Raw genomic sequence first — 26,626 nt, forward strand, 5'->3', positions numbered from 1 at the left:
TGAAGCTTATCATTTTTATTTGAACAAGCTTTCTTGCCATCCATTGTCCAGGTAACACAGTTGTAATTACACGTGAGGCTACCGCAGGTGAAGACTTTGCTACAGTACTAGATGTCCCTGTGGGCGTATTAGTCAATTCTGTTAGCACGCTCTGCTGGGCTGGGCTCCAGATTAGCTTTTAATTACATTCAATAGCACAAAGTGTCACCAACCAGAAGCCCAACACAGTATCCCCTGCAACAACCTTTTCTTCAGGGATAAGCCAGAGAGCCTGTGAGTAATGTATCATTTTCACATAATTTATAGCTGTTTAAATCACCACAAACATAATGAGTCACCGGCATGCAAACAATTCTGACTTTTAAATGACCTTCCTGTTTGCCACACAGCGCTCAGTTTGTCCGCGTTGCGCGTGTTGTTTAATGTGACTGTACGCCAAGAAAATTACTGGTCTGTGAGCAATGTTAGCATTCGCACGCAAGAAAATACACAAAATGTCAGTACAGTACATAACCTCCATGTTTAGAATGAGCTGATAGAGAAAACGCTGTAAAAATAAATCAAAATAATCTGAACTTTCGATTTCTCTCAGTGTACCTTTACTGTGAAGATGACTTAAATTGCTGCTTTGCATCACTCATTGATTTATTCCTTTGCAAAGTGTCACATCATAGCATGATCCAGGCTGCCCTAAAACAAACTAACTAAAAAAAAAAACAACAAACAAAAAAAAAAAAACAGTAGCACACACCAGCACTTGAAAATCCAACACAGTCTCTCAAATCCACACAACTGGCGGTAAAAGGGTTTCACAGTTAATTTGTTTCTGTAAATGGCATTAAAATTAGTCTGGGCTCCGACGCAAAACAGTGGAAAAGACCCGGGGTTCAGTCTTGTCATATCAGCCGAGCTCAGAGTACCAAATAAATGAGAGTTTGATTCAGAGATTTTTCGGTCAATATGCGGCGGAGAGAAAGACAGAGCGCTACCACTCTCCCAGGGTCTGAGCATGTAAAATAATTGAGTGTGAGAAAGCGGAATAGATTATCAGCTAGCTAAAAGAAAACTCTATCATCACGCCCAGGCTTCTTGCTTATGCACACAGTGTGGCTAAAACCTACAGCTGTTCTCCAGAGGAAGAGTCCAGGTCCAGAGAGGAGCCAAAGCTGTTTTCAACCTTCCTTCACATATTAAGTGCCTGCATCTCTAATGAGGCACAGTCCCTGAACGTGGCTCGGTAAGAGGCAAAGCTCAGCCATCTGTCTGTGTCACCGTCTGAGAACGAGTTTATTCGAGTATCTTGTGGTAGGGGAAGAGGGGCAGGTCTTGAATGAAAGCAGGGATATCCATGATGGCGATGGCGTCCGCCATCTTGGGTGAGGCGGGAAGGAAAGTGAGCTTAGACACTTCACCATAGGTGGAACCGCTTATATCCTCTTTGCCTTCTTCTCCTTCTTGTTTTTTACCACCGCCTTCCTCATCATTCTCCTCAGCACCAAATCCCACCACCTTAAGGAGACAGGGAGGAATTTTGTCTCTTTATATAAAAAGTAAAGGCAGAAGTGAAGGAAAAAGCAAAACAGCCTCCATCTTTCTGTCCTAAACAGGATCCCGAAACTTAAAGAGGTAACTTACATGCACGCTGAGCTTGCGGCTGCTTTGTTGGCGATGATCCTGGAACCAGAAGACGAGCTCGGCTCTGGTCATCTGCTTCAGAGCCTCAATCTAAACACAAAGAGATACAAATGAATGGCATTCACTTAAAAATGTGACATAATATGATTTAATATATAAAGAAAATTGATAATAGTACTTCATCTATGGTCAAAAAAGACAAAACTTATTGAACTTATGGAAACACATTCCTCCATAAAACCCTTTTGTTTTCTGGATTTAATTCATCCTTCCCCACTGTTTTTATTTTATATCTACAGTATTTACTTCTGCTCTGACTTAGTGAAATACATCAAAAGAAACTGAAAAATTAACTTAGGACGCTGGATTAATTTTAGCTATGCTGTGTTGTAGAAGTAATTTAAAGTGGTTTGAAAACAAGGAAAGGCATGCAACTAAGTCACATGCATCTGAAGAATGTTTCACCTGTATTATATCTAAACACAGAAAGCTGAGGGTTCCCTTATTGGTGGTCAAAACAAGGTTTAGAGGACCTTGACTGCATCATTTATATTCTTTATACAACAGATGGAACATATGGCTGCCATTTGTGCTATCCACACTGACAGCTGTGTGAAAACTAAAAATTTCCCTTTTGAGATATTTAAGATCTGGTCCTTTAATCCACTCCGCTTTATTAATATAAAAACATCAAGATCGAACAGACTGTTGACAGATTAGTGGAGCAGCAGTGGTAACTATGCGCCACACAGCCTCATGTCGATACCACTTCAGGACAGACTGGTGATCAGAGGGGATGTTTCTAATTGAGAGGGGTGACGTAAATCCATTCGTCAGGGAAATATTAGCACCTAATAACCATGAAAACACGTTATACGATTATTCCTCTCTGGGTGGAATATTTCCGCGGATGTTTGCCCCTGTGTGGGGTAAACATCGGGTTATGTGATTAGCTAGTTTCCCCGTCCTTAGAAAACGTGTAGGAAGCAAAACAAAAAGATGAATGAAAACGTGGATCCATCTGGGTTTTCTTTTTCTGCTGAATTAACTAATTGTCATACGTCACATTCTTTTATAAAACACTGATCACAACTGTTTTGGAGGCACAAGGGAGACCTACACAATGTTAAGAAGGTGGTTATAATGTTATGCCGTGTTCTCGAATCAGAATGCCCTCAGTTGTGTTGGTGAAATATCGTCTACATTAATGTTACCAGTGAGAGATCCTATTAATTACATAGAACTTCTATATAAATGTCAAACTGTGCTCTCAGACAGTTCCTCCATCAGACTCACGCTGTAGATTACCAAGATTTATGAGCACTCCTTACTAATAATTAAACATACTGTTCAGCAATCTGCACTGGGAATTAATTATCCTAACAAGTATTAATTAAATCCCAGAGCAATGACATAATAATCAGCCACGTTAAGACCTTTCAAAGTAAAGATTCATCTTCTGTAAAGATCGGGTTCGATTTATTTATTTTGTGCATTTACTCTTTTATTGACCCGTATGTTGTATCGAGTTTTGTGTCATCGTCTCGTACACGTTTATCTGTCTGGCTGTTAAGGCTGCAGCCAAATTGTCCATATGGCGCCGTAATAAAGACTTAACTGAGGCAATAACACACAATAAAGACACACGAGTGCATTTAACGTTAAATAAGTGGAGCGAAGATGATGAAGATGGGGAAGATTGAACATAATGGCCGCCGCTGCGTGTCATCCTCACCTCTCTGTTGAGCCTATCGAACACGTACTGCTGTGTTACCACCTCGGCCCAGTTCCTGTCCACCTCTTCCCCGAGGTGTGTGTCCTCACACTCCTTCAGCTTCACCAAAGCAGTGACCTGTATAAAACACACACACACACGCACACATACAGTGAGGTTTAAAAACACTGTTCTTCTTCTTCTTCTTTGACTGGTAATCTTATCTGGTTACGTGCGACGTCAACTTTCACAAAACTTTTTGGTTACGTGTTACTTGCTGTGAGTTCTTCACAACAGTGGAAAATACACAAAAGCAATATAAACACACACCTGAGTTTTAAAGGCCTCCTCAGTGAGCGCGCCGAGCTTCTCCCCGAATGAAACCAAGAACTCCTCAATCTTTGACTCCACCAGCTCGGTGCTGAGAGAGATGAGAGGTGAGAGATATATTACAGGCTACGGGGCGTGTTTGATCTCTTCCGTCGTTTATCAGTTCCACTCGCTTCTCTTTGCAGGGCCGCGCAGATAAATTGTGGGTTCGGGTGAACGGTAAGACAGATTATGCCTTGGTTTTGGGGAAGCGGGAAAGATAAATCGCATCTTGCTTTGGGCGAATTAAAGGTTACGATTGTGTCGCAGTCTCACTTGAACTTGGTGGCCTGTGTTTCCACGGTGACGGAGAAGCCCAGAACGCCCGAGGTGTTTCGGCAGGTGGGGTAGACGTGGTATCTGCGGAGGGGAGAGGAGAGAGGAGGCGGCTGGGATCAGACAAAGAACAGACACAAGTGCCTCAAATAAAATCTGCATTACGTTCCCTGCGCATAATAAAGCTTGTCTGGAAAATGTATGACTTTAATTTCGATGTGAAAAGCGTGGTTTCAGTGTGACTAGAACAGCTGCGCACAGGTTTAAACGTCGCTGGCTGGCACATTCCAGACAGACGAGATTTTCACAGGTTTGTTGTTTGGGAAAGAAAAATACAAGACAAGTAGGCAGAAAGTGAAAAGTAAAACACCTCTTTATATTTATAACTTCTTATTATCTTACTGTTTTTCTGTCTAAATCCCATTTACTATAATGGTAATTATCACCTTTTACTTAATTTCTAAAAGAATAAACAACAAAAAATAAATTAATAGTGAGTAAATATTAATTAATATTGTGTTTTCTACAAAAAGTGTTCAAATTTAAAGTTACAGGAAACATGACTCACCCCAGAGTCTCTTTGGTCCTGAGGAAGTCAAAGCAGGGTTCCTCCATATGCATCTGATAAAACAACAACATGTTAAAGGATGAAGCGATGAACAGGTAGACTTGCAGGATGATACTGAAATACTCACCACCAACAGCTCCATCAGCGTGTGCTCCCTTAAAGCTTTAGGACCCGACTAGACAAAAGAGAGAGACAGTATTTTATTCATTATTTTATAATAGATACTTCACAACTGATGAAATAAATAAAAGAAATATACAGAAGATGTATGTGTGTTTACCTGATAGTAAACAGTGACCTCAGAGTTGGCGTCTCCTTTATTCAGTGATTTGACTTTACAGATGTGGTGCTTCAGAGGAAGCTCTACCACTCTGAACATAACTGGCACCTCTGCTGGCAGCTTGGAGAACTGCAACTTACTGATGGAGCGGAGACAAAGGAGAGATGGATGAAGAGGAGAGAAAGCAGAGTGAATTAGGCAAAGAGGAGGAAAGGAAGGAAGAAGTTTGAAAGGAGGAGGAACAAATAACAACGTGAACAGCTGGAAATGATTTGAATTATTGCGTATGGTGGCAAACAAATCTATTTGATTGTATAGTATTGGTGTTCTCATTTGAGGGAGCGTTCAGTGTAATAGCCGACTCACTCTGTGACATACTGCAGGAACTGCACCGAGTCCTGTGGAGGAAATACAATAAAGAGTAATGAACAGACAAGAGACGAGAAAGACAGAGAGCTATCAGTGCAGACGTGAGCATTAACCGATTCATTCTAATCAGACAATATTATTGTCAATCAATCTACTTGTCTGACTGCCGTCCACTCACCGCGCTGCTGAAGTTCCCCTGCACCAGTCCCTCGGCGTACAGCTCGGCCCTGAAACTCCGGCTGAAATCCATCAGCTCCTCCATGGTGATGCCGGCTGTCAGAGCCTGGTACTTCTCCACCATGGACCAGCGAGAGTGCTCCAAGATCAACAAACGCACATCCCTAAGAAGAAGAAGAAGAAGAAGAAGGAGAAGAAGAGTAAATGGGAGGAGGGTTGGAGCGAAGAGAGAGAGAGAATAAGGGGGACAGAAAGAGCAGGAGGTTTAAAGCTGTCACACGTTTCACCACTAGAAGGCAACACAGACTTGGAAGTGACTGACGCAGTGAAATCACAAAAAAACGAAAGACTCGGACGCAACGTACTTGCCGAGCTTCTCGGGTTTAATGAGGATGTTGAAGTAGGTTTTTTTGAGCTGCTCCGCAAACATGGTGAAGACGTCCGAGGATGTTTGGAAGTCGGCCAGGTGGTCGACGATCAGGTTGAACAGCAACTAGAGGGAGGAATACGGCCGGCGTCAGTGCACCAGTGCGTACGTACCGGACTGTGCTGTGTGTGTGTGTGTGTGTGTGTGAGTTTTCCTTACAGGCAGTTTGTGGTTGAACCCTTTGACCTTGATGACCAGGCCGTGCTCACCGGCCACCAGCTTATACTCCAGCTGGGCCACTTCAGCTTCGTAGGCCGGCTCTGCCAGGTTGTGGCCCAAGATGTTGACCAGCAGGTCGAACAAGACGATACTGGAGGGCGAGAGGAAGCAGAAAGGGGAAAACTAATTTAAAAATAAGGAAATTAAGTGAAGGAGGGAGAGGGGGAAAAAAGAGGACTGCAAAAAAAAACTTAATTAAATAAGAGTCGGAATTGAGGCAGATGAGGAAAGATAAAAGCAGGGGAAGTAAAGAGGAGGGTTGAAGCAATGAAAAGGACAAAGTGATATAATTGGACTTGGGCAAAGAGTGGATTAAAAAGAGTGAGGGATAGAGGAGGGGTATTAACAAGGTTTTTTTTTTTTCTACACAAGGTCCCATCAGGCCCTGAACTTACTTCTTAGCAGATTGTTGGATTACTGGAGAGATTATGTGGAATCTGACGTAGGCTGCAAAAGGAGAGACGACAAAAGTGGTTTTTCAACATTTCCCGAATGATATTACATGTCTTGGCGGGACACACCATGCATGCTAAACGGCGCACACAATCCAAGCGTTCACACACACACACATTTACCTTTTGGGATTTTGAATTTGTTGTCCTTCTTGTACCACAGGCAGCCCCTGTCGCTGTCGGCTATCCGGACTGGGAGCTCCGCGTCCGGACAGTCAGACGGCTTCAGGGTGAAGTCAGTGGCTGAACAAAAACAACACATGAATGATTCCACTTTGTACAATTTATTTTTTTTTTTTTTATAAATAACGTGCACGTTTTTAATAATTCAGCATATCCAGTTTGGGGATAAACATGAAAAATCTTGTCAATTCAAACTGAGATAAAGATACGGTCTCCTAATAAATGATTCAGGAACCCCTGGGCTACTAAGTGAACTAACTTTTAGCAAAGCTGGCTGTGTGCGTTTCCAGGTTTTATCATGGAGTATACCGTGAAAGTTTAGAAAGAACTGGACCTGAAGTTTTCCAAATCTAAGCAAAAATCTTGACCTTTAATTAACATAGTACGCTCTCAATGGAATGTACAAAAATAACTTTTGGAACAACGTTAGTGCACGGTTATATTAAAGGAGTGGATTTTGTGATGATATATTGTGTGACAGGCTCAGATTTTACATGTCACGTCTTGGAGGAGTATTAAGGGCAAATGCAAACATATTACAGAAAATATGATGCACAAAAACAAAGACAGACCTTAAGTGACGTCCTCTGAGACTGAGTCAGTTGGAGCTTAAGGCCACATTAGCATAACACACCTGAATCGCAGACGAAGCTGCTGCTGACTCAGTGGAATCGTGGGTAATTCAGGCACCAGATTTTGACAAGAAAGCGGAATATATTAGTTTTGATGAGAGTTTTGAGAGTTGGTGCGGTGCAGTACAGGAACCCAGCGCTGAGTACTAATTCTAGCGTCATTTAATAGTAATTATTTGTCTTCGCATTTCAATCGTTTCAAAATTCTATACGTTTTCCAGACTCCAAAAGTAAATAGTTGTGTATCAATAAATTATGGAATGGTTTGTGTTATTATTATTCTGAATATAAGCAGCTATGTCACCAAGTAATTTCTAGGAGATTATAGCGAAGTAATGTAGCTCATACAAATAAGTTATAGATAAATAAAATAAACCTGATGTTACAAAAGATTGGCCTCACTGGCATTTAGAAACATCAAATAAGGATTCAAATGTTTTATCAAGTAACTAAGTTAAGTAAAATATGAAGATAAATTAATAAATCTTAAACTAAAGAAGTTATAACTTGACCGCTCTCTCTTCACCTGTCGAAACAGCAGCTTCACTGAACTACAGCTGGACCGGCCTTAAAATGGGTTGGAGGAGGATAAGAGCAGAGCGCTGGGCATTAAACCAGTTTTTTTGGATTCTCTCTCCACTGGACTTAAATTATGGGATAACCAGAAAATGATTGCTGAAACAGCATGGAAGCGCTACTGCCACGGTGGGGGGAACGAAAAACATACTGTATGCATTCTTAATGGGTTTAATGTCGCTCGGTCTCTCACAGAGAAATAAAACTCATCACAAATTAGATCGGTGACTAACAAGAGAATTTTACAGATGACAAAGTGCACAGAGGAAACGTACTGCTCCTTCAAATCTGCTCAATACATCTGATTACTCTACGTGCTGCACGGATGAATTAAGAAGTAACAGCTGCTGGACCAAGTCTTGTTATTCTCTTTTTGGACACTTTTCAGATAGTTTGTAGACCACAACAACTCCACGTTTCTTTTCTTTTCTTTTCTTTTTTTTGCCTCTAGTGCAGAAAGAAGTTTATTCACCCACCAATGAACTTGTTCTCTGCAGGAAGGTGGAGCTCGCCGTTCAGCTCCAGGTTCCCCGTCCACCGCTCCATCCACTCCGGCTCGATGTCTGTGCAAAGGTTAAATATCTATTAGCGCACACAACGCACGCTGGCTGTTTTTATTTTTGAGCCGAGCACCTTTTATAGCGACAAAACTAACAGTAATGGTTTTGTACATTTGCTGGTCCGACACTATTGTTCGCCATCTAAACGACAGAGATGAATGTTGGCATTTCTGCTGCTGCCTCTGCATTATATCCAACAGAATATCACCACACATTGTAGGAAAGAAATGTTACACTGACAGTAAACACACACACACACACACCTTCCATGCTGTATTGTGTGCCAAACCACTTCTCCCTCAGGGGACACCGGCCCTCGTGTTCTGGTGACAACAGCATCAAGTTGGCTTTCTCGGGCGTGAGGAGAGACAGAGCTGCACTGATCACCTACACAAACACAGAGAGAAAAAGACACGGACAAAGCAAGTCAAGTTTGCGGAAAAGAAAAGCAATTTCTAAATGACTTGTTTATGCGAGAACAGTTTCAGCCGTCAATCACAATAAGAGGTAGAAAGACTCGACAGAAGTTATTGTCATCACAGAAAATATGCAAAGCCATAATTAGACCGTAGCACTGATGCAGAATAACATCCACCAGAAGATGAGAGGATTACACAATTATTAACATATCAAAAAGAAAAAAACGCATATCCACGCCCGTTACATTAACACCTTCTCTCGGAAATAAAACATTTTCTAATCACGCCCCGACAACGCCCAGAACTACTTACTTCTGGATTGTACTCGAACATCAGCTGATCTCCTGTCAGGAAGTCTTCTTTAGGGAACAGCTGCATGTTTTCGCACACGTCCTCTACATATTCTATAGGGTCGATCTGAGAAAGAGGAAAAAAAAAAAAATCAAACGTAGGCAGCCTCAGTGTTTGTGACACTTCTACAAAACGCATCCAACTCATCTGTTTTTATTCTTACCTGCTCCTGATAGTGAAACTCATTCGCTTCAATCCTCTGAATCTCTTCATATATTCTGAATGCATAAACGCACAAACGAATAATTAGACGAAACGGCGATAACAATTCCAGGAAAAATACAAATCATTCAGCTAAAAAGCATCACATAAAACACATTAGCTAGTCAATTTCACAAATAATTTGATATTTTCTATTTCCTACGTCACAAAAAAAAAAAGGACAAAACATGTAAGTTGCGTTTGGTTAAAGAGATTGTGTGTGTGTGTGTGTGTGTGTGTGTGTGTGTGTGTGTGTGTGTGTGTGTGTGTGTGTGTCAGTGCCTTTGCTGTGGTCCGAGTGTCTGCAACATCTTCAGGTACTGGAACACAAGTTGAGTCACCTGTAAAAAAATAAATAAACTTTAGTAATAATAAACGAAAATCACATTTGTGACAGATTTTTCTGCACAATTAAGCAAAATGTAAGAACTACACTGACGCAAGAAAAAAACTGGGTTGATTGTGACAATTTGGTTCTAATCCTAGTAATCGTTTGAAAAGGTGGCATCATTTAATTCATTTTAATACCAAACAGACAGTAACACGTGTCTTAATTCCCCTTTTAGAGACTCAAACATGGAAATGAAACGGGAAAGTCCGTCCTGGTGAATAAAGAGTAAGTGACTGTGGATGAAAGGATGCGCGGCTGTGATCCGTTTGAAAGAGGAGAAGACGGATCTGAGCAACTGCAAACAAGAAGTCTATTTTCTGTCTCTTGAAGGTTTGACTTTAAGGTTTCTTTTCCAGGTTATTCGACTGTGAACCTCTGGCATTTTAAAGGGGTGGCTTTGACATTCTGGGGAATGTGTTTTCTTCCCCGCCGAGAGTTAGATGACAGACTGATACCACTCCGGTGTCACCGCGCCGAGGATGAATGTGCTGCCAGCGGCCGATTAGCTCAGTTAGCACAAAGGCGGGAAAACGCTTCAGTCTCACTAATTAACACATTATTGCAGCGTCTTGTTTACAGCTGGGAAATGTACCAGAATATACTCTGGCCAAGACCAGTTGCCAGGCAACCGGTGAAGAACACAGAAAGGTTGCTGGACTCAGCCTCGTGTCAAAGTCTGCTCTGTCTGAACAGAATAGTTTAGACTTGACCTTGGACCTTCGGACATGTTAATTAGTGAACACTTGAGAAGTTGGATGGATTTTCTCGACTTCAGGCAGAACCCAGCCAGCTGTTTCCTAGAGTACTGCTTTAAGCTGAGCTAGAAATGTAAAGGTCCGAAAAATAAAAAGGCTCAAATTAGGGCTGAAAAATGATCTATTCATATTATTTGGAAGCTGCTGTACCGTCAGTCTAAAGTTGGCGCTTAGTGCAAAGCCAAGTGCAAAGCCAAGTGCAGAGCATTTATTTCTGAACCGCAGTGAGGTCGTCTTGGTTCGTGTGTCGTTGCGGTGCCGCGTTTCGAACAGGAAGAAAAGTGCAGTTTGATGCATTTGACTGATAATCCAGCGGCACGCTGTAATTTTGTATGTCAAGACTGACGGTGTTTACTTCACGTCCATCAGGCGCCTCCTGTTCCCTCCACTCGAACCAATTTATTGAAATGGCACATTTGTATATACAAAAAAACAAATGTTAGACTCAAATAATCGACACTTAACTGAAATCGCTATGATTAACTTTGATGCCCCTTGAAGGTGGATTAAGCCAATCTCGACAGAGGCCGCCGATATTTGAGCTCAACAACCAAACAAACACACCTCCTTTTAGTGCTCCTTCAGACGCTCGTCAATCCAAATTCATGGCCGTCCATTGTCAAGGCAACAAAACCGTCGAGGACCAAGCGGCAAGTGGAAAATTAAGCCCATGGGGACATGCCAAAAGCTGTAGTTCCCCAAATGGCTACTTGAGGCCGGCTTCAAAAGTGAGTGAATCATCATGGATTCCCACTGTTAAAATGTTCAACTTTACAGCAGGAATAAACACGTTCACACCAAAAAAACTAATCAATTTAAATTGTGTTCAGCTTTTAAAGTTGTGCACAATCTTAAAAGCAACAAGTGGCTGTTAGTGACATGTTAGCCCCAACTCTTGCTGGGATTGATTGCCAATTTTTTGGGGGATTAATTCAAAAGTTAGAAAAAGCCAGACTTTGCTAGGGAGGTGCTAATAGCTGGCGCTAACACACCAGTCTTTGACAACCACTATTTAGGAAATCTGGGTGGGTGATGTCACAGAGGGTTTGTTCATCTCCACATAGACCATGACAATGACAGACTAAAGGTTAATTTACACAGCAAAAAACAAAACAAACAAAAAAAAACAGCATTACTAGAAAGAAGCAAAATATTCTTATAATTAGTCAAATTATCCTGTAGCCTACACTGGTGCGAGCTATAGCTATATATATTTATACTTGTCCGTTCTTGCCTGACTCTGTAAAAACACTGCGCCTTTTTTGCCTTTTTTCCTGCTTCACCTTAACAACGACGACTGAAACTTTAACCTTTCCTCGATGTGTTCCATCTTTATTGAGCCGAAACGATCAATTCAAAAACTGCAGAGATGGAGAAGCAGGTGGAAATACTAAAGCAGAAACATGCTACTACCGTGTGGACCAATCACAGCTCTTGGTCTGCGTACATTTCTAGGGAGTTGCAGGTTAGGCTACGGCGTTAGGCTCTGAGTAGGCTCTGGGCTGTTGCCATAGCTACGAAGCCTAAACCTCCTTATCGCAGCACCACGGCTATGTACACGACTACGGTGATAAATACGCCGATGAAAGCCACTACCCTGGTTTACATCTGACTGCAAACCAAACAACTCCATGTACCTTTCCTGAATGGATAGAACAATGAAGAGCTCTTGATTAAAGTAACATTCTCAAGGCTGTTTCACCATTTACGCAGCAGCTATCAATACAAGTTCGTTGAGGGAAACATTTTGCCATTAAGTACTTAAGCGCAAGAAAAAAATCCCAGAACAAAACACAACAGTCCTCCCGTTGAATAATCGCCCTCTATGCTTAACAAAAGCGTTGTCATAGCAACAGATAACACGGATTGCTTTTTTGGAATTAACTGCTGTATTAGTGAAAACAAGACGAAGGGGCCAGCTGGGTCCTGCTCTCAGTCTCTGTCATACATCTGTTATTAATTTTTTAATCACTGGAGAGTATATCAAGCATTTCAGAGTGGGCCTCGTACAAAGAAACAAGAACGAGGAGAAATCATTATGATCCGACAACAAATGATCTACTATGGGCTATTTGCTTGGGTCTCAGACTTGAGTGTTTCTGTTTATCCAGAATAATGTAGAAGAAGCTGATGATGAAAAAGAAGTAGGGGATGAAGAAGTAGGTGATGAAGGAGAAGATGAAGTTAAAGAAGAAGATAATGAAGAAGTAGGTGATGAAGAAGTAGATAATGGAGAAGTAGGTGATGTAGAAGTGAAGAAGTAAAAGAAGAAGTAGGTCATGAAGGAGAAGATGAAGTAGGTGATGTTGAAGTTGAACAAGTAGAAGATGCTGAAGAAAGGAAGTATGAAGGAGAGAAATAGAATTAGCTGTACACGATGAAAAGTAAAGGATAAAAAGCAAAACAAGGAAGAAGAAAACACTGAGAAAATGAAATGAAGATGTTACAGAAGAGGAAGCTCATAAGGAAAAGATCACACAAAGCAAGATGACGAAGACTAAGAAGAAGCTAAATAAGAAAAGGACGATGAATGAAAAGGTAGAAGAATATGAAGAAATAGGAGAAGAAGATGATGACAAAGAAGGACTAGATGATGAAGAGCAAGATTATGAGGAAGCTGATGATGAAGAAAGTGACGAAGAGGAAGATGAAGAAGATGATGAAAAAGTAGATCATGAAAAGGTTGAGGAAGAAGAAGAAGATGATGTAGATGATGAAGAAGATGATGATAATGGAGAGGATTAAGAACAACAGCAACACGAAAAAGACACCAACAAAGAAGAAGATGATGATGATGAAGAAGAAGAAGAAGCTGGTTACCTGGTAGAAGTTTTGGAAACCCTCGTCAGTGAGTGTGATGGAGATGGAGAAGATGGAATAGGTGGTGTTTTGGTCAAAGCCAGTTTCGCTGTTTCCTCCAAACAGAGCCAGGGCCCAGCACCTACACACAGACACACACAAGTTAATCAACACAGATTACAACACAGGCCTGCGAAATTCACAGTGGAAACACATTAAGATCTGAATCATGTGCAGGATTCATTCTGTTCTAATTGAATTATGTCTTTCTGTTTGTAAACAACTTTAAAAATCCTTAAATTAAGATACTACACCTGTCTTTCCCTGTCAGCAGCTTTTTTTTTATTCATTTAATGGAACAACCTGAAACTTAGTCGACTCTGGCAAATACTTCAAAGCTAAAACGCCTGCGTTTATTAGTCTAAAGACATTCTGGTTGTAGGAAGACGCACTCAAAAGAGTCTGTGCTGCATTAGAAAAGATCAGAGCGATGGAACGTAGCACGCGAGGTCGGAGAGTTTTCACACTGCACGGAAAAGAACTGAAACCAGTAGCAGAAGATTACACATGACAGTGAGAAAAAGTTTAAATTGGCTTCAGTGGAGCGCATTTTTATGGATTTGACAGTGCGGGGGAAAAAAAAAAAATCTGCAAACACACTGGTGTGATCATTTCAGGCACTGAATCAGTCTGAGTGTCCTAAAGAGTGTGTGTGACAGACAGAGAGACCATTCCTCAATTTCACAGAAAGGGACAACAACTGCACTATTTCAAAACCAGCCTCTTGGCCCTTTGTGTCCATATTGTTTGAACTCAATAAAAATAACCACTCTAACCAAACTACTCGGCAGTTTGTTTCGTCTGGGGATTGAGACCGAGTACACTCAAACTTCCCTTCTGCCATTTATCAGCATTTGAAACCCGCACACAGTAAGTAGCAATATTCTAATAGAAGTGGCTGCTGATGGTAATGGGAATACTGGATGAGCTCTTGGTATTGTGGGACTACACAAGGTTTGGAAAATCACTTTTCCACTTAGCAGCGAGAGGCTGACGTGCTCTTGTACAACCACATACAGGGGTGAGAATATATGAATCACATTGTCGAGTGGGATGGCAAAGTGTATAGTTTGAAGATCGGGCTCGAACACTCGGGGCTGGCTCCGAAGCTAGAAAAATCACATGTATACCGAGCAAATTGAAGAGCTTTTAATTGGGTTCTGGAGTGCCCTCAAATCAGAAAAACAAACAGACACTCACTTCTTCCTAAGTACCGAGAGGATGCTTCCTGTGCCTTCGTGGCCAATCAGCCAAGAGATGTAGTGGAGAGGCTTCACTCTGAAAAGAGGAGGGAAGAGGAAGATGAAAAGGAGAAACAAAACACACTGACGAAATCCATCTACAATCAGGGCAGAGCCTGGTCTCCTTTGGCTGGTCTGCTTCAATGTTTACATGAAGAGTGTTCACTTTGACTTTGCAGGATATAGACAGCCACAGAGAAAAAAACAAAAAAAAAAACAGACACACAAACACATTTGATGCAATTCCTCCCAAGTGAACAGAAAGCATGAATCTTCTAAACTTTTATATATGTGTCCGTGCTGTATTGTATATCTGCTGCACCGAGCTCACCTGTAGTGTTTCTCCTGAGGGGGAAGAGCCCAGGTGATATTCAAGGCATGAACCTTCCTCACGGGAACGACTGCAAAATGCACACCGGGATTGAAAGACCTGTCTCTGCAACATTTCCTCAGTTTGCTCACACAGTTCAAACAAAAAATACATTTTCCGTCACTGATTGCTCGACATGATTGCTTGTCGGAGGCCTACAGACATGGAGGTATCCAGTAATTGACAAGAAAATAAGCAAATATTGATTCCTCAGACGGTTTTGTCAGTAATTGTGGTATACCAGATGTGTGCAGTAAGGTGGATCACTACCTCTGTAGAGCTTGCTGAAGGAGGGTGTGTCAAAGGGATCCAGCTTGTCAGAGAAATCTGGTTGCGGCAGACCACTGCAGACAAAGACACACAATTTTACACTTTTGAAAACACTTTTGGAAGACTGAATTAATAGGAATTCATGGAAAGGTGTGAAGGAGTCATCTAAATGTGTCTCTAGTTACTTATATTTAACAGAAGGAGCACATTTAATTCCTGCTTCTTTGTTTCCATTTGTTCTTTCTTACAATGAGCCTCACTACGATGCGTTTCTATACCGACGATCACCGTGCTTATAGGATACACCAAATCAATCCATTACTCGAGAAGCCTTGAGCTGCACCAACAAAGCCTGGACAAAGTGGTCAAGTGGAGCGATAATAATGTTCATGAGATTAACAAAAGGAAAACTGAAGGGATTGTATTCGTCTCACCATCCGTCTCTCATTAGCATATAAATAGTTACGCTGTTACAACAAGCACGGTCCAAGTGTTTGTCCACTACTTAGAATTCACAACGCTTCAGTCTTCCAAAAAAAAAAAATCTACTCAAGGTTTGGAAGTCAACTGATTTGTTGACCAACCAGATTGTCTCTGATCTCAATTATTTCCCAGGCAACAATTACAAATCTAATAAACAGGATTCCATGATTGAATGGGTTTAGACTGAAGCACTGTTTTGCATCATGCGCATTGTCCCAGAAGGGATCATCATCAGTACAATCGTCACCATTTATTCTGTAAGATAAATTACAATTAATTAGCTTGATCTAAAAGAGTTTAGATTTGAGAAATCCCTTGGCTGAAATGCCTCAGAAATGTTGTTTTTGTATGACAGTGACATGTACGCTTTAAAAGGGGGGACTGAATATGTGCGTATCCTATTGGGAAAAAAAAAAAAAAAAAAAAAAACAGATGAAGAAAGAGACGGAGGAAGGCTTGACATTTACATTCGAGCAAAGGATATTGAGACTCAATCTATAAAACAGCAGCGGCTCATCAGAGTGACTGAGAGCCTCTTCGCCACCACTCACTTGTTAGGCACCTTGCTGAAGATCTCTCTCACCCACTCCTCCAGAGTGTCCAGCTTCTCTAAAGGACAGACAAGAGTGAAGGAGGATAAATTAGACCGAGTGCGGCTCAATAATTCTGGCTGGGAAGTCATAATTCGGGGCTCAGTGGAGAATTAAGTTCAGAATGTAACTATAGCGATGACCACACGTTGCCTTATGGTTATTGCCTTATTTTAACTTGAATGTTATGCATTTTTATTAAAGAAACTGTCCCAACCATTTTGATTTACACATGTTTGGCATTTATTCTGCAATAACAGTTCAGTAATTCCATATTTATATAAAAGATGGTTTATGTAATTTAATAAGGTCTCTTACTGGTAACATTAATGTAGATGATATTTCACCAACCCAACTAAAGTCATTCTGATTCGAGAGGCAAATGGATATAGGCATTGACCCAAAACATAAACCGATCAGGCATAAGATTATGACCACCTCCCTAATATTGTGTAGGTCTCCCTTATGCTTCTAAGTCAATTCTGACTCATCAGAGAATGGACACAGGTCTTCTGACAGTGTCCTGTGGCATCTGGTAACAGGATGTTGTTAGTAGGGGCCCGTTGGGTCCAATGGGTTGAGGGGAGAGGGACTCTGTGGATCAGGCTTGTTCCAGCACATCCCACAGATACTTGATCAGTTTAGGATTTAGGATTTAGTGAATTTGAAGGTCAGGTCAGGTGAGTTGTTTCTAAACTGTTTTTGTGTGGGTGCCTGGATCCTGCTGGGGAGGAGAGTCATCGCTCTAGGGTGGGGGTGCCTGGTTTGGTCTAGGTGGGCGATACATGTCTAACTAACATTCACAAAAATGCCAGGTCCAAACGTTTTCCAGAAAGAACACTGAATAGTCACAAGATTGTCAATGTTATTCATTTTTCCGGTCAGTGGTTTTAATGTTGTGGCTGATCATGAAAATTATTACATTTCATTTAAATAACCATTTTCATTCTCCCTATTAGGCTACTTGATGTTTGGATGCTTTATCATTTTTCCACATAAATGCTGCTTCTATATATATTTTCCACTGGCTAATTCTCCACTGAATGATAGAGGATGGAACAAGAAAGGATCAGACTCAGCCAGTAACTCGGCTCTTTCCTGAAGATGATATTTGTCGGCGCAAAATGTCAACACTTGTCCTCATTTTACTTGTTGGCTGTGGTTAATTAGCCGTGTGATATTTTCTGTGAAACCCTGAAAATATGTTAGATATTCTGTGTCTGACTTGCAATAGAGCAATTGGAGCTGATTTGGGAGTGATTATCTACAGTTGGCTGAACATGGATGAAGTGGATCCTTGTTAGAGCTAATGATAGTTTTAATTTTTGATTAATCTACAGATTGCTTTTTTTCAATGAATCAGTTCAGTTGTGGTGTATGCAATTATTAAAATCAGTTACATTTCTGTCAACCTCATAATCAGTTTGTACTTGATGTATAATAAATTGGATAAACATTCCTGACCTTTTGACTGCACAGCCAGAGTCATGTAGTGGGCTGAGTAGTGTTTCTTCCAGAAGGCACGCAGCCGCTTATAGACATTGATCTTCTTCTTCTTTGGCTCCTGCTTCAGTGTCTGCGCGTTGCCTTTGTTATAACAAGTGAACAATCAATATAGCACAGCTATAAAACAACTTGCATAAAATGGTTTACAAATGAAGGGATGCAGGCAAGAAGGTAACTTGGTGTTGCTTTCAGAATTTGTGTTTGTTTTTGCCGAACATACCCCTAGGAAGCCCTGCGTGTATTATGTGTCCCAGCGGTTGTGTTTACCAACTCACCCCAGCAGAATTTGCCCATAGGGTGTCCAGGTTTGGCCAGACTCCCAAACAGCATCTCCTTCCTGTGGGAGTCAGATGGCTTAGCCAGCTGGTACTCTGACAGCCACAAGGAGAGACAAGAAAAAAGGTAAGAAGGCAGAAAAAGAGCTGAAATTTTACTTGTGGAGAACGGACGAGTGATGCACACAGGCGCCGAGACCCACCGCTGTCAACGGCCTCCACCTCCCTATCGATGGCGTCTCGGATCATCAGGGGGCAGATGAAGAATTGAGCCCACCTGCACAGAGGATGGGACAGAAAGGCCATAATCAGAGACAGCATGTCAACCACAGGGATGGGGAAACAAAGGTCAGACAAAAGCAATCAGATGTGGACTGATACACATCACAGACATCAGCAGGACACATCGTATCACGTACTATACACCGGTCAGGCATGGCATCATGACCACTGACAGGAGAAGTGAATAATAGTAAGTCATCTGTCAATGCACGTGAAAAAAAAGAATTATTGCCTTAATCTGACTTTAACTGGACAACATAAGTGAATGTAAACATGTTACTCCAGCTAAAATTGGAGTTTTCCTTATCCAATTAAGACACACAGATATACACTTAATCCACAACCAGTGTGCTGGTGTATGACCCTTAACAAATACATCCAAGAAAGCCAGTCGCAGAAGAAGAAGGTAAACAGAGCCGGTAGAACAACCACGTACAAGATTAAAAAAGTTGTACTATTATCCATCTTGTTGAACGACTTTTGTTTATTATACGACGTAATATGTCAACCCGGAAAGGGGGTTGTATTAACTCGCTGACAAGACACATATCGCCACCTAGTGTGGAGGAGGAGGACATGTTCCCATCAGTTATTCGATTTTCTCCATTGCATGTAAACTGGGACAATGACCGCATTCAAGAAGTTGAATTTTGAGTATAGTTCAATAAAGCTGTGCATGTAAACACAAATTGAAAACTGAAATCAGACACATAAAAACATGTAACCTTGTCTAAGTGATATGTGGCAGTTGCCATTCTGTGGTTATTTGGAGCCACTCAATGGTTACTTGTACAAGAGGGAGGAGCTGGGGAGGAGCGACGGGTGAGATTTAATGAGAACGCAAAGACAAACTGTAAATTAGTCCAGAAATACCAATAAAGCTAAACACACTCCAAATGTATCAACTGTATGTTTAGAGTCATCGAAGTTAGTCAAAAAACGTGTTTAGTTATTTTTATAAGAGATTTATGTACTGTACAACAGTAGCTAGCTAGAGATAATGAATGATGTGGTAAGTCTGAAAAGTAAATTGCATTAGACTAAATGAGCAATGACCCGGGACACATAAGCAACATCACAATCATTTATAAATTAGCATCATTTAGTGCTTTCAATATGCATTGCTCGGTAAATTATGTTACATCTTGTGAGTGACATCGTTGCCAAGGCTGTTGCAACTGCTTTAACACATCTCAAGTGTTCTTTTGAACTCGGTTTTCTCCTTTTCTTATTTTTTTATTTATTTTTTTGTGTTTCGTGCTTATCTGTAAATCCTCTGAAAACATCACAATCCTTCCTCACCTGTCAAGAGCCTCTTTGAAGCTTTTCCTCTGGACGTCAAACTGGAAGATGGTCCTCTCACAGTCGGTTGAGGCGTTGTCGCTCCCGCCGTGCTTCTTGAGGAAGGCATCAAAGCCGTTTTCTGAGGGGTACTTCTCACTCCCCATGAACACCACTGAGACACAACGGGGAAAAACAACACCAGAAGGAGGGATTAGAAGAGACTGTAAATGAAAAAATAACTGAATCGACTTGCATGACGACAAGTCTCGTGTTTGGGGTTTTATCACTTATGTAGACACAAACAGAGACACAAGGCATCATATTTCTTGCTCAGCAGTAAAAGAATTTGATAGCTTTGTCTCAGATTTAGTTGTACACGAACCTCTAAATAGCATTTGCTGACACTTCTGATTGCAACTACGAGAATGAGCAAGCATTTCCTTTCAGGCGGATCGTTTAGGAACAATGTCGAACAATTTATACAGACAAAACAATTTCTCTGCTGATAGGAGCATCGACAGAGCATACTGCAGTTTAGAAGATATGCAGCACTTTGTGCAAGACTATTTTCTTTTGATTGGAGAATGTCATGCACGCAGTGAATTCAGTCAGTCCCACTAAACAGGCAAAGTGGACATCGGCCTCCAACGCCCCGTTTCATTGTATGTCATTTGATATTTCCACTTGTCCAAAGTATTGAATCATATTCAGACTCTATTTCCTAAGAGCCCTGACACAAAAATCTAGTGCACAAAACTGCGCACTGTAACAAAACAGTGTTATCTGCATGTGAACTCAATGGGTATTTGCAGGTGATGAGTTAGCATCACGCTGCACACGGAACAGGAGGAAAAGTGAGTCAATAGGATTCCAAAAGCTCATTGTTTGCCCCGTGGCCACAGCGGGTTAATCTAACCCTGAGCGAGGGATATTCTGGGAAACGTCACATATTGTCACCACATACTGAACAGCCTAAGGTGACAGAATAAAAAAGTTAAGAATGCATTAAAAGTACGGACTGGTGATATGAAGCACTGCAAGATTATTAAACTACTGAAATGAAGGAAAAACAAAGATGAATGCTTTTAATTCGTCCTGATTAATTACTCACTGTGTTCCAGAAAGTGTGCGAGGCCGGGGAGGTCGCTGGGGTCACTGAAGCTGCCCACGCCAACGCACAGCGCTGCTGCAGACTGCAACACAGGTTTGAGTTAGAAACCTACACATTCTGACCAACAATGCATTCACTCCTTTAAAAGCATGACGTTAGAACATGGACACTATAGTCTGGAGCAATTCCTCGTTTCTCTCCTGTTGTAAATACTGACTGGACGTAGCAAATCCATGGTAACATTTAGTCCTTTTTAAGTAAAACATGCAACCTGCTTCCATGCTTTTTAAAATTAAGCGACTAGTAAAGAGCATATTTTGAAATCATACTCTGTAGGAACAAATGTAAATGGAGCTAAGGGAAAAATATGGGTACAAGAAAATTTAGAGGGTAATCAATATAGGCCAAGAGAATAAGTTTGAGCACACATAAAGTGACATTGTGTGCAGTTTGGGCACACATAAAGATTTGAGCGAGTTTGATTTTGGTGTCTGTCAAAAGTAGCCCAAAGAAGGAATAGTAGAGAACCAGTGATAGGGTCTATCTATAAGCCTGTGTGGTCCGTTCCAACAGACGAGCTCCTGTAGCTCAGATTGTAATAATAGAAAGAAGTCAGAACACGCAGTGCATCACAGTTTGGGGCTTCACGACTACAGACCAGTGAGGGTGCCCATGCTGAGCTCTGCCCACCACCAAAAGTGGCAACAATGGGCAAGTGTGCGTCAGAACTGGACCACGGAGCATTGGAAGAAGGTAGACTGGTCAGATTAGTCACATTGTCTTTTACAACACGTGGATATTCGGGTGTGTGTGCATCATTTACCTGGGTAACATATAACACCAGGATGCACTATGGGAAGAAGGTAAACCAGTGGAGGCAATGTTATGCTTTGGGCAATGCTCTGGTGGGACTCCTTGGGCCCTGCCATCCATGTGGATGCTAAATGGACCATGAACCACCTACTGAAGCATCATCATTTGCCCTGCCACAAATCAAAACGGTTCAGGAATGGTTTGAGGTTTGACTTCCAAACAAGTGCGATCTGCTGCTAACAGTCGTGGTGCCAGATACCACAGCACACGTTCAGGGGTCTAGTGGAGACCATTCTCCATGGGTCAGGGATGTTTTTGCAGCAAAAGAGGGACCAACACAATATTAGGAAGCTGGTCATAATGTCATGCCTGATCGGTGTATCTTATTCCTCTTCTTGCAAGATATTTAACAAAAGCTAAGTTTGCCAAAACATAAACTGAGATCCACATCAATACGTCCTCCCAGTACCTACCTGTTTCTCTGCATTTCCTTTCTTCTTCTTCCCCGTCTCGCCCTCTTCTTCCTCACTGCCCTCGTCGTCTTCCTCGGACTCTTCCTCCATTTCGTCTCCAGATTCATCCTCCTCCTCCTCCTCTTCCTCTTCTTCTTCGCCTTCCTCTTCTTCCTCCGAGTCTTCCTCCTCTGACGCTGCCGCTCCACTGTAGTCCGAGATGAGAAGAGCTCGCAGCCCGTTGTCTAACACGATGTACCTGAAGTAAAGGCAAAGGCGAAACGTCTTTACCGCTTCCACTGCTTTCCTTCTTATTCTGAACAGTTCGTTAAAGGCTGCAGCTTGCACCCGTAGAGCCTGTCTTGTTCAATGCCTTTTCACAGCAAGTCTTCGGCGTATGCCCCACAGAGGCCTGAGGCGGTGGTATGTGTGTGCGGTTAAAGCATGAAATCACACCATACAGTAATATCAAGAGAACCAGCAGGAGGACGGTTTCATTTTCGGATCTGGGTTAGTGGATATGGGTCATTTCCATAGCACATTTACAAATGTATAAAATGAAAGCGGCATTTCATTGCACCTAAAGTTCTATTAACAACAATGGCAGGGGATGAATCGTGTAAGAGTAAGAGAATTGAAGTCGTGATATAAGAAAGGAGGAGTTTACCTGTACTGTTTAGGGTCACTCGGTGACTTGATGATCTGGCTGTCTCCAACATTGTCCTCTCCTCCGTCTCCTCCTCCTCCTCCTGCGTCCCCCGCAGCCCGGCTCTCCTCCCTGGACGCCGGCTCCGTGTCCTCTCCCGCCTGGACTGAGCCCTTGGTGTCGCACGCCGCGGCGTTTCTTGACTTGTTTGTTTGTGGCATCCTCGTGAGAGATGATGAGACTTCCGCACTGCGGGCTGACAGCAAGGCGCGACCATAAACACGGGGACAGCTCGCTGCCACCGGCAATTTACTCCTCAGAGAGGAGACGCAGCGTGTCAGCCTGAACAGAGCTATGGCGGAGACCTTCTCTGACAGACAGAGTGTGGCGAAATGAAACCAAAACAGCACAATTTAAAACAAAGCTCTCCCCCCTCTCCGTTATCTGTCTGTGGCCTATATGTTGGAACCTGAGCTGTCAATACACACACACACACCAGCCAGCGCCGACAATACAGCTATTGATGACCTGCCTGGAGGGTTCGCCCTATTGAAATTGATGTCAGCTAAAATGCGACCCGGGCACGACTACCAGAGCCCAAAATCTGTTTCTATTCCCTCTCACGTCTGTCTCCCTTCGGTGCAAGTACAGCAACACACGCTAAGAAGTCTTTAAAAGCAAGCTAACAGAAAAAGATAAGTCTCCTTTACGCACACGGAAATACATACCCGCTACAGGCTAGCAGCTTAATGCTAAGAGTTTAGCGTTTCAGTTAAGTTAGTGGTACAAATGAAGAAAAAGCCAAACCGAAGCTTTTAGTTTACTTCATGAAGCCGGCAAAACAACAATGTATCCATACCTTCCTCCGTGCTGACAGTAGGGCCTCAGTATATGCGAAAGGCGAGCGTCTTCCCAACAAGGAGCGCCGTGATTCGCTGAGAGGATTCGCCGCTGCATCATTCCGTCCTCTGATTGGCTCCATCGGTCAATGGGCGTGGCCTGCGCGCGAACACGTGTCCGCCGCTCGGTCAGGAGTGAGTTTCATTGTAAATGAGCTTTCGGACGGGCGGCGACAAGAAGTAGTAGCCACCTGGATGCCAGCATCTGCTAGCCATCTGTTTGCAATCATGTCTTCTAGATTGAGAATGTCCAGCCGGCCACTTGTCAGAACTGGTAAATGTCACAATGGTCGTTTTCTTTTTATCTCATTAGTCAGTAGTCAGGGTTGAGTTTGATGTGAGTTGTCTGCTAGCCGCATGCGCCCCCATGACAATTGTGCCCACCTACACATCTCGTAGCCCGCTGGAAACGAGCTTCAGAGCGGGATGATTGGTTTAGGAGCCGCTAGGTGGCAGGCATAGGCCACCCGGTACGCGAAAACTTGACAACTGATTTTCCAGATTGATCTATGCTTCTGAAGTCCACCACTTAAAAGCCTTGCAGTTTGTATTTTTTTTTCATCAAATTTTAAGTTATTCCAAACAAACGCAGTGATGCCTCAAGATGCGCAAGAAATAATTAATATGTTTAGAAATACAAAGAAGCAGCAGCGAAAAAAAATCTTTTCATTTAAAAAGCAAGAACATGAATTTATTGTAAGTGAAGCAGTTCAATAGATAAAAACAACGTCTTATTATAAATAAGCCACGTTGACATTTGTCCAATGCTCTTCCTCAGCGTTCACTCTGCAGCATGTTGGCATTTCACCCCTTCGCTGTGCCAATATGTCCTCCCCCTCACTCACCAACTCTCTCTCCCTCTCCGCCTCTCTGTCTGAAGCCAATCTGATTTGCCCCTGGGCTTCTGTCGGCAGAAAGAGGTGATAAACACCGCAACCATGACAACCGGCGAGCCAGACACACGCCTGAGTTCCTGTATCCTAATGGCTTTACTTGGCATCCTCTCCTCCTTTAATTCATCAAGTCCAGCCATCACCTGGGCTCATATCGAGACTCCTGGGACGGATGGAGGCGGCACGGTTCTGCTACACTTTGAGCTTTCTCATCCAGTCTTTTAAGATAAGCTGATGGTGCATCTATCAGTGCGTGAGAGGAAACGGCGTTAACTCTAAAGTCTCCGCAGTCTTAAACAGAGCTAAGGACTGGAGTCACTGGAAAAAACGTTTCCTCAGTCTGATTAATATTAACCCAAATGTTAGAATATTGATTCTTTTGACAGACGGAACTAGAAGCTTGGGCCTTTAAAAATAACATATCGTATTGATTACTAATGAAGCCCCCGTGAAAACACTGTGAATGTTTTTCTTTTCTTTTTTTTTTTTCTTTTTCTGGGACAAGGCGTGCGAGCACAAAGCTTTGCTCTGCTGAAATTGCAAGCTCGTGGTAATAGCGAGGATAAGCAGCCTATTATTGCAAGTGTGTGAAAGTGCTTTTACGTGCGGCGCCACGAGAAAACTTTCAGAGCAAAAATGGCAGGCTTGTGCTGGAGATCAATTGGACAGGCCCCCGTGAACCAAGCCTCCACTTAAATGCCAACACATATGGCCTTTTCATGGCAAAGCGTATTGCACTGGCGCGGCTGCGGCGCGAGCCCTCCTAATTCCACACTTTTTTTTCCTCCACTTTTGTGCCGCGCTCTTGTGACTGAGGCCAAATTGAAGTTTAGGTCAGGCGCCTCAGGCCTCCCCGGAAAAATGTGTCTGTGTGAAAATGCGGCGCAGAACGCGGCTAGCTGAATCATCGTGAGCATTGTGAATTTGTCCCCCTCAGACAGCTGCTCGTAGAGTCATTGGAGGTAGCGGCAGCAGCAAGAGCGTTTACCTTAAGATTTCATGGGGGCAAGGTTCCCATGGCAACTGATCTGAATCCTAATTAAAACAGGAGATTTGATTAATTAGTTCAGCCATGTGTATGTGTGTTGCACGCCTGTCGGTCCGTGGCATATGTGTGGGAGTTTGGCATGTTCTTATGTATCTCATGTGTAGTTATGCTAAATGTGGAGTGGGTGTTGTGCATGGCTATATATGCATGTTGATGTGTGTGTCCATGAGCCTGTGGGTAATCCCGTGAATCACTACTGTGTCTTCGCCGTGTGTGCTCGTGTGCGTGTGTGTTTCATGTCTCCCAGGAGGCTTGTCCTTGCCTGCAGTCCTACTGTGTGAATCAGAGGTGAGTCCTCTGGAGTTGCCCTCTGCTTTAATCTGGAGCTAATGACAGAAGCACCTGTCCTCCTGGCCATTCTCCCTCTTCCTCCCGCACATCTATCCCCTCTGTCCGTCGTCTCCCCTTTCACCATCACCAGCCCTTACAGCCTCCAAATGCCCAATGCTTTTTGCTTCTCTTTCGCTCCTTCCCACAGCATTTTTCCCTCTTTGCTTCTTCTGTCCACTTGCTTTCTTCTCCTTCTCGCAGAGTGCAGGGTGCCCTTGCCTGCCTCTCCGATTGCCTCAGCCCACTGAGTAACTGGAGACTGAGGGCAATGCGGGCCCCGAAGTAAACCTAAACATGTGTTTCGAGAATGGTGCAACAGTAATGTGAATAATATGTAGCTTTGAGGAGGATTTCTGACCCGTGGATTGCCAGGGGACTGGAGTGATCCGCGTTCCTCCCCCCGTCAGTTCTTGAGCCTAGAGTGTGTGTACATTCACGCATACAATCACACGATCCCAGTGGATACCTTGTGCTCGAATGCATAACCGGAGAGACCCGCAAAACTCTTATGGCTGTGTCCTCTGTGGAAGGCAAGATGGAGAGAGGAGGGAGAGCAAAGCCAAGGGGAGGGAATAAAAGAAAGAATGGTAAACCAATCTGAATTGACAGGGGCCCACTGGAGAATTAAAGTAAAGAAGGGAGAACAAAGGGGGAGAGAGGGAAACGAAGAAAGAAATGTGAGTGAAATATAAGGAATCTGAGTGTGATCTGACAGAAATA

The 26,626-nt window shown here is 42.7% G+C and overlaps 1 protein-coding gene across 2 annotated transcripts; it reads right to left on the reverse strand.

Moving 5' to 3' along the window:
• nrd1a (nardilysin a (N-arginine dibasic convertase)) lies at nucleotides 1-23,666 on the reverse strand. 2 transcript variants are annotated; one of them, XM_047611566.1, is made up of 32 exons: nucleotides 23,596-23,666; nucleotides 22,758-22,992; nucleotides 22,112-22,349; nucleotides 20,826-20,907; nucleotides 19,733-19,886; nucleotides 18,352-18,425; nucleotides 18,149-18,244; nucleotides 17,832-17,954; nucleotides 16,329-16,386; nucleotides 15,295-15,368; nucleotides 14,986-15,055; nucleotides 14,614-14,691; nucleotides 13,375-13,495; nucleotides 9,691-9,749; nucleotides 9,371-9,425; nucleotides 9,169-9,273; nucleotides 8,701-8,824; nucleotides 8,354-8,440; nucleotides 6,610-6,729; nucleotides 6,430-6,481; nucleotides 5,975-6,125; nucleotides 5,754-5,881; nucleotides 5,390-5,552; nucleotides 5,209-5,240; nucleotides 4,843-4,981; nucleotides 4,690-4,737; nucleotides 4,563-4,615; nucleotides 3,995-4,078; nucleotides 3,680-3,770; nucleotides 3,371-3,487; nucleotides 1,636-1,725; nucleotides 1-1,509 (listed from the first exon to the last, which is right to left on the reverse strand). In XM_047611566.1, exons 2-32 carry the CDS (start codon nucleotides 22,955-22,957, stop codon nucleotides 1,288-1,290), a joined length of 3,288 nt encoding a protein of 1,095 aa, XP_047467522.1. In that variant the 5' UTR covers nucleotides 22,958-22,992; nucleotides 23,596-23,666; the 3' UTR covers nucleotides 1-1,287. The 2 variants fall into 2 exon arrangements, with proteins under 2 accessions (XP_047467522.1, XP_047467523.1); XM_047611567.1 differs by having other exon boundaries at nucleotides 23,465-23,600.
• Between the last annotated feature and the right edge of the window lie 2,960 nt (nucleotides 23,667-26,626).

The sequence above is a fragment of the Mugil cephalus genome, chromosome 17 (genome assembly GCF_022458985.1).
Source record: "Mugil cephalus isolate CIBA_MC_2020 chromosome 17, CIBA_Mcephalus_1.1, whole genome shotgun sequence".
In the NCBI taxonomy this organism is placed as follows: domain Eukaryota; kingdom Metazoa; phylum Chordata; class Actinopteri; order Mugiliformes; family Mugilidae; genus Mugil; species Mugil cephalus.

Bases quoted from the DNA above. Each gene is read 5' to 3' on its own strand.
- nrd1a (XM_047611566.1), bottom strand. From the start codon at position 22,957: ATGCCACAAACAAACAAGTCAAGAAACGCCGCGGCGTGCGACACCAAG. The intron at 19,887-20,825 runs GTGAGTAATTAA...GTTGTGTCTCAG, and splicing joins CGCACACTTTCTGGAACACA to TGGTGTTCATGGGGAGTGAG. The intron at 5,241-5,389 runs GTGAGTGGACGG...TTTCCTCCACAG, and splicing joins AGGGGAACTTCAGCAGCGCG to GACTCGGTGCAGTTCCTGCA.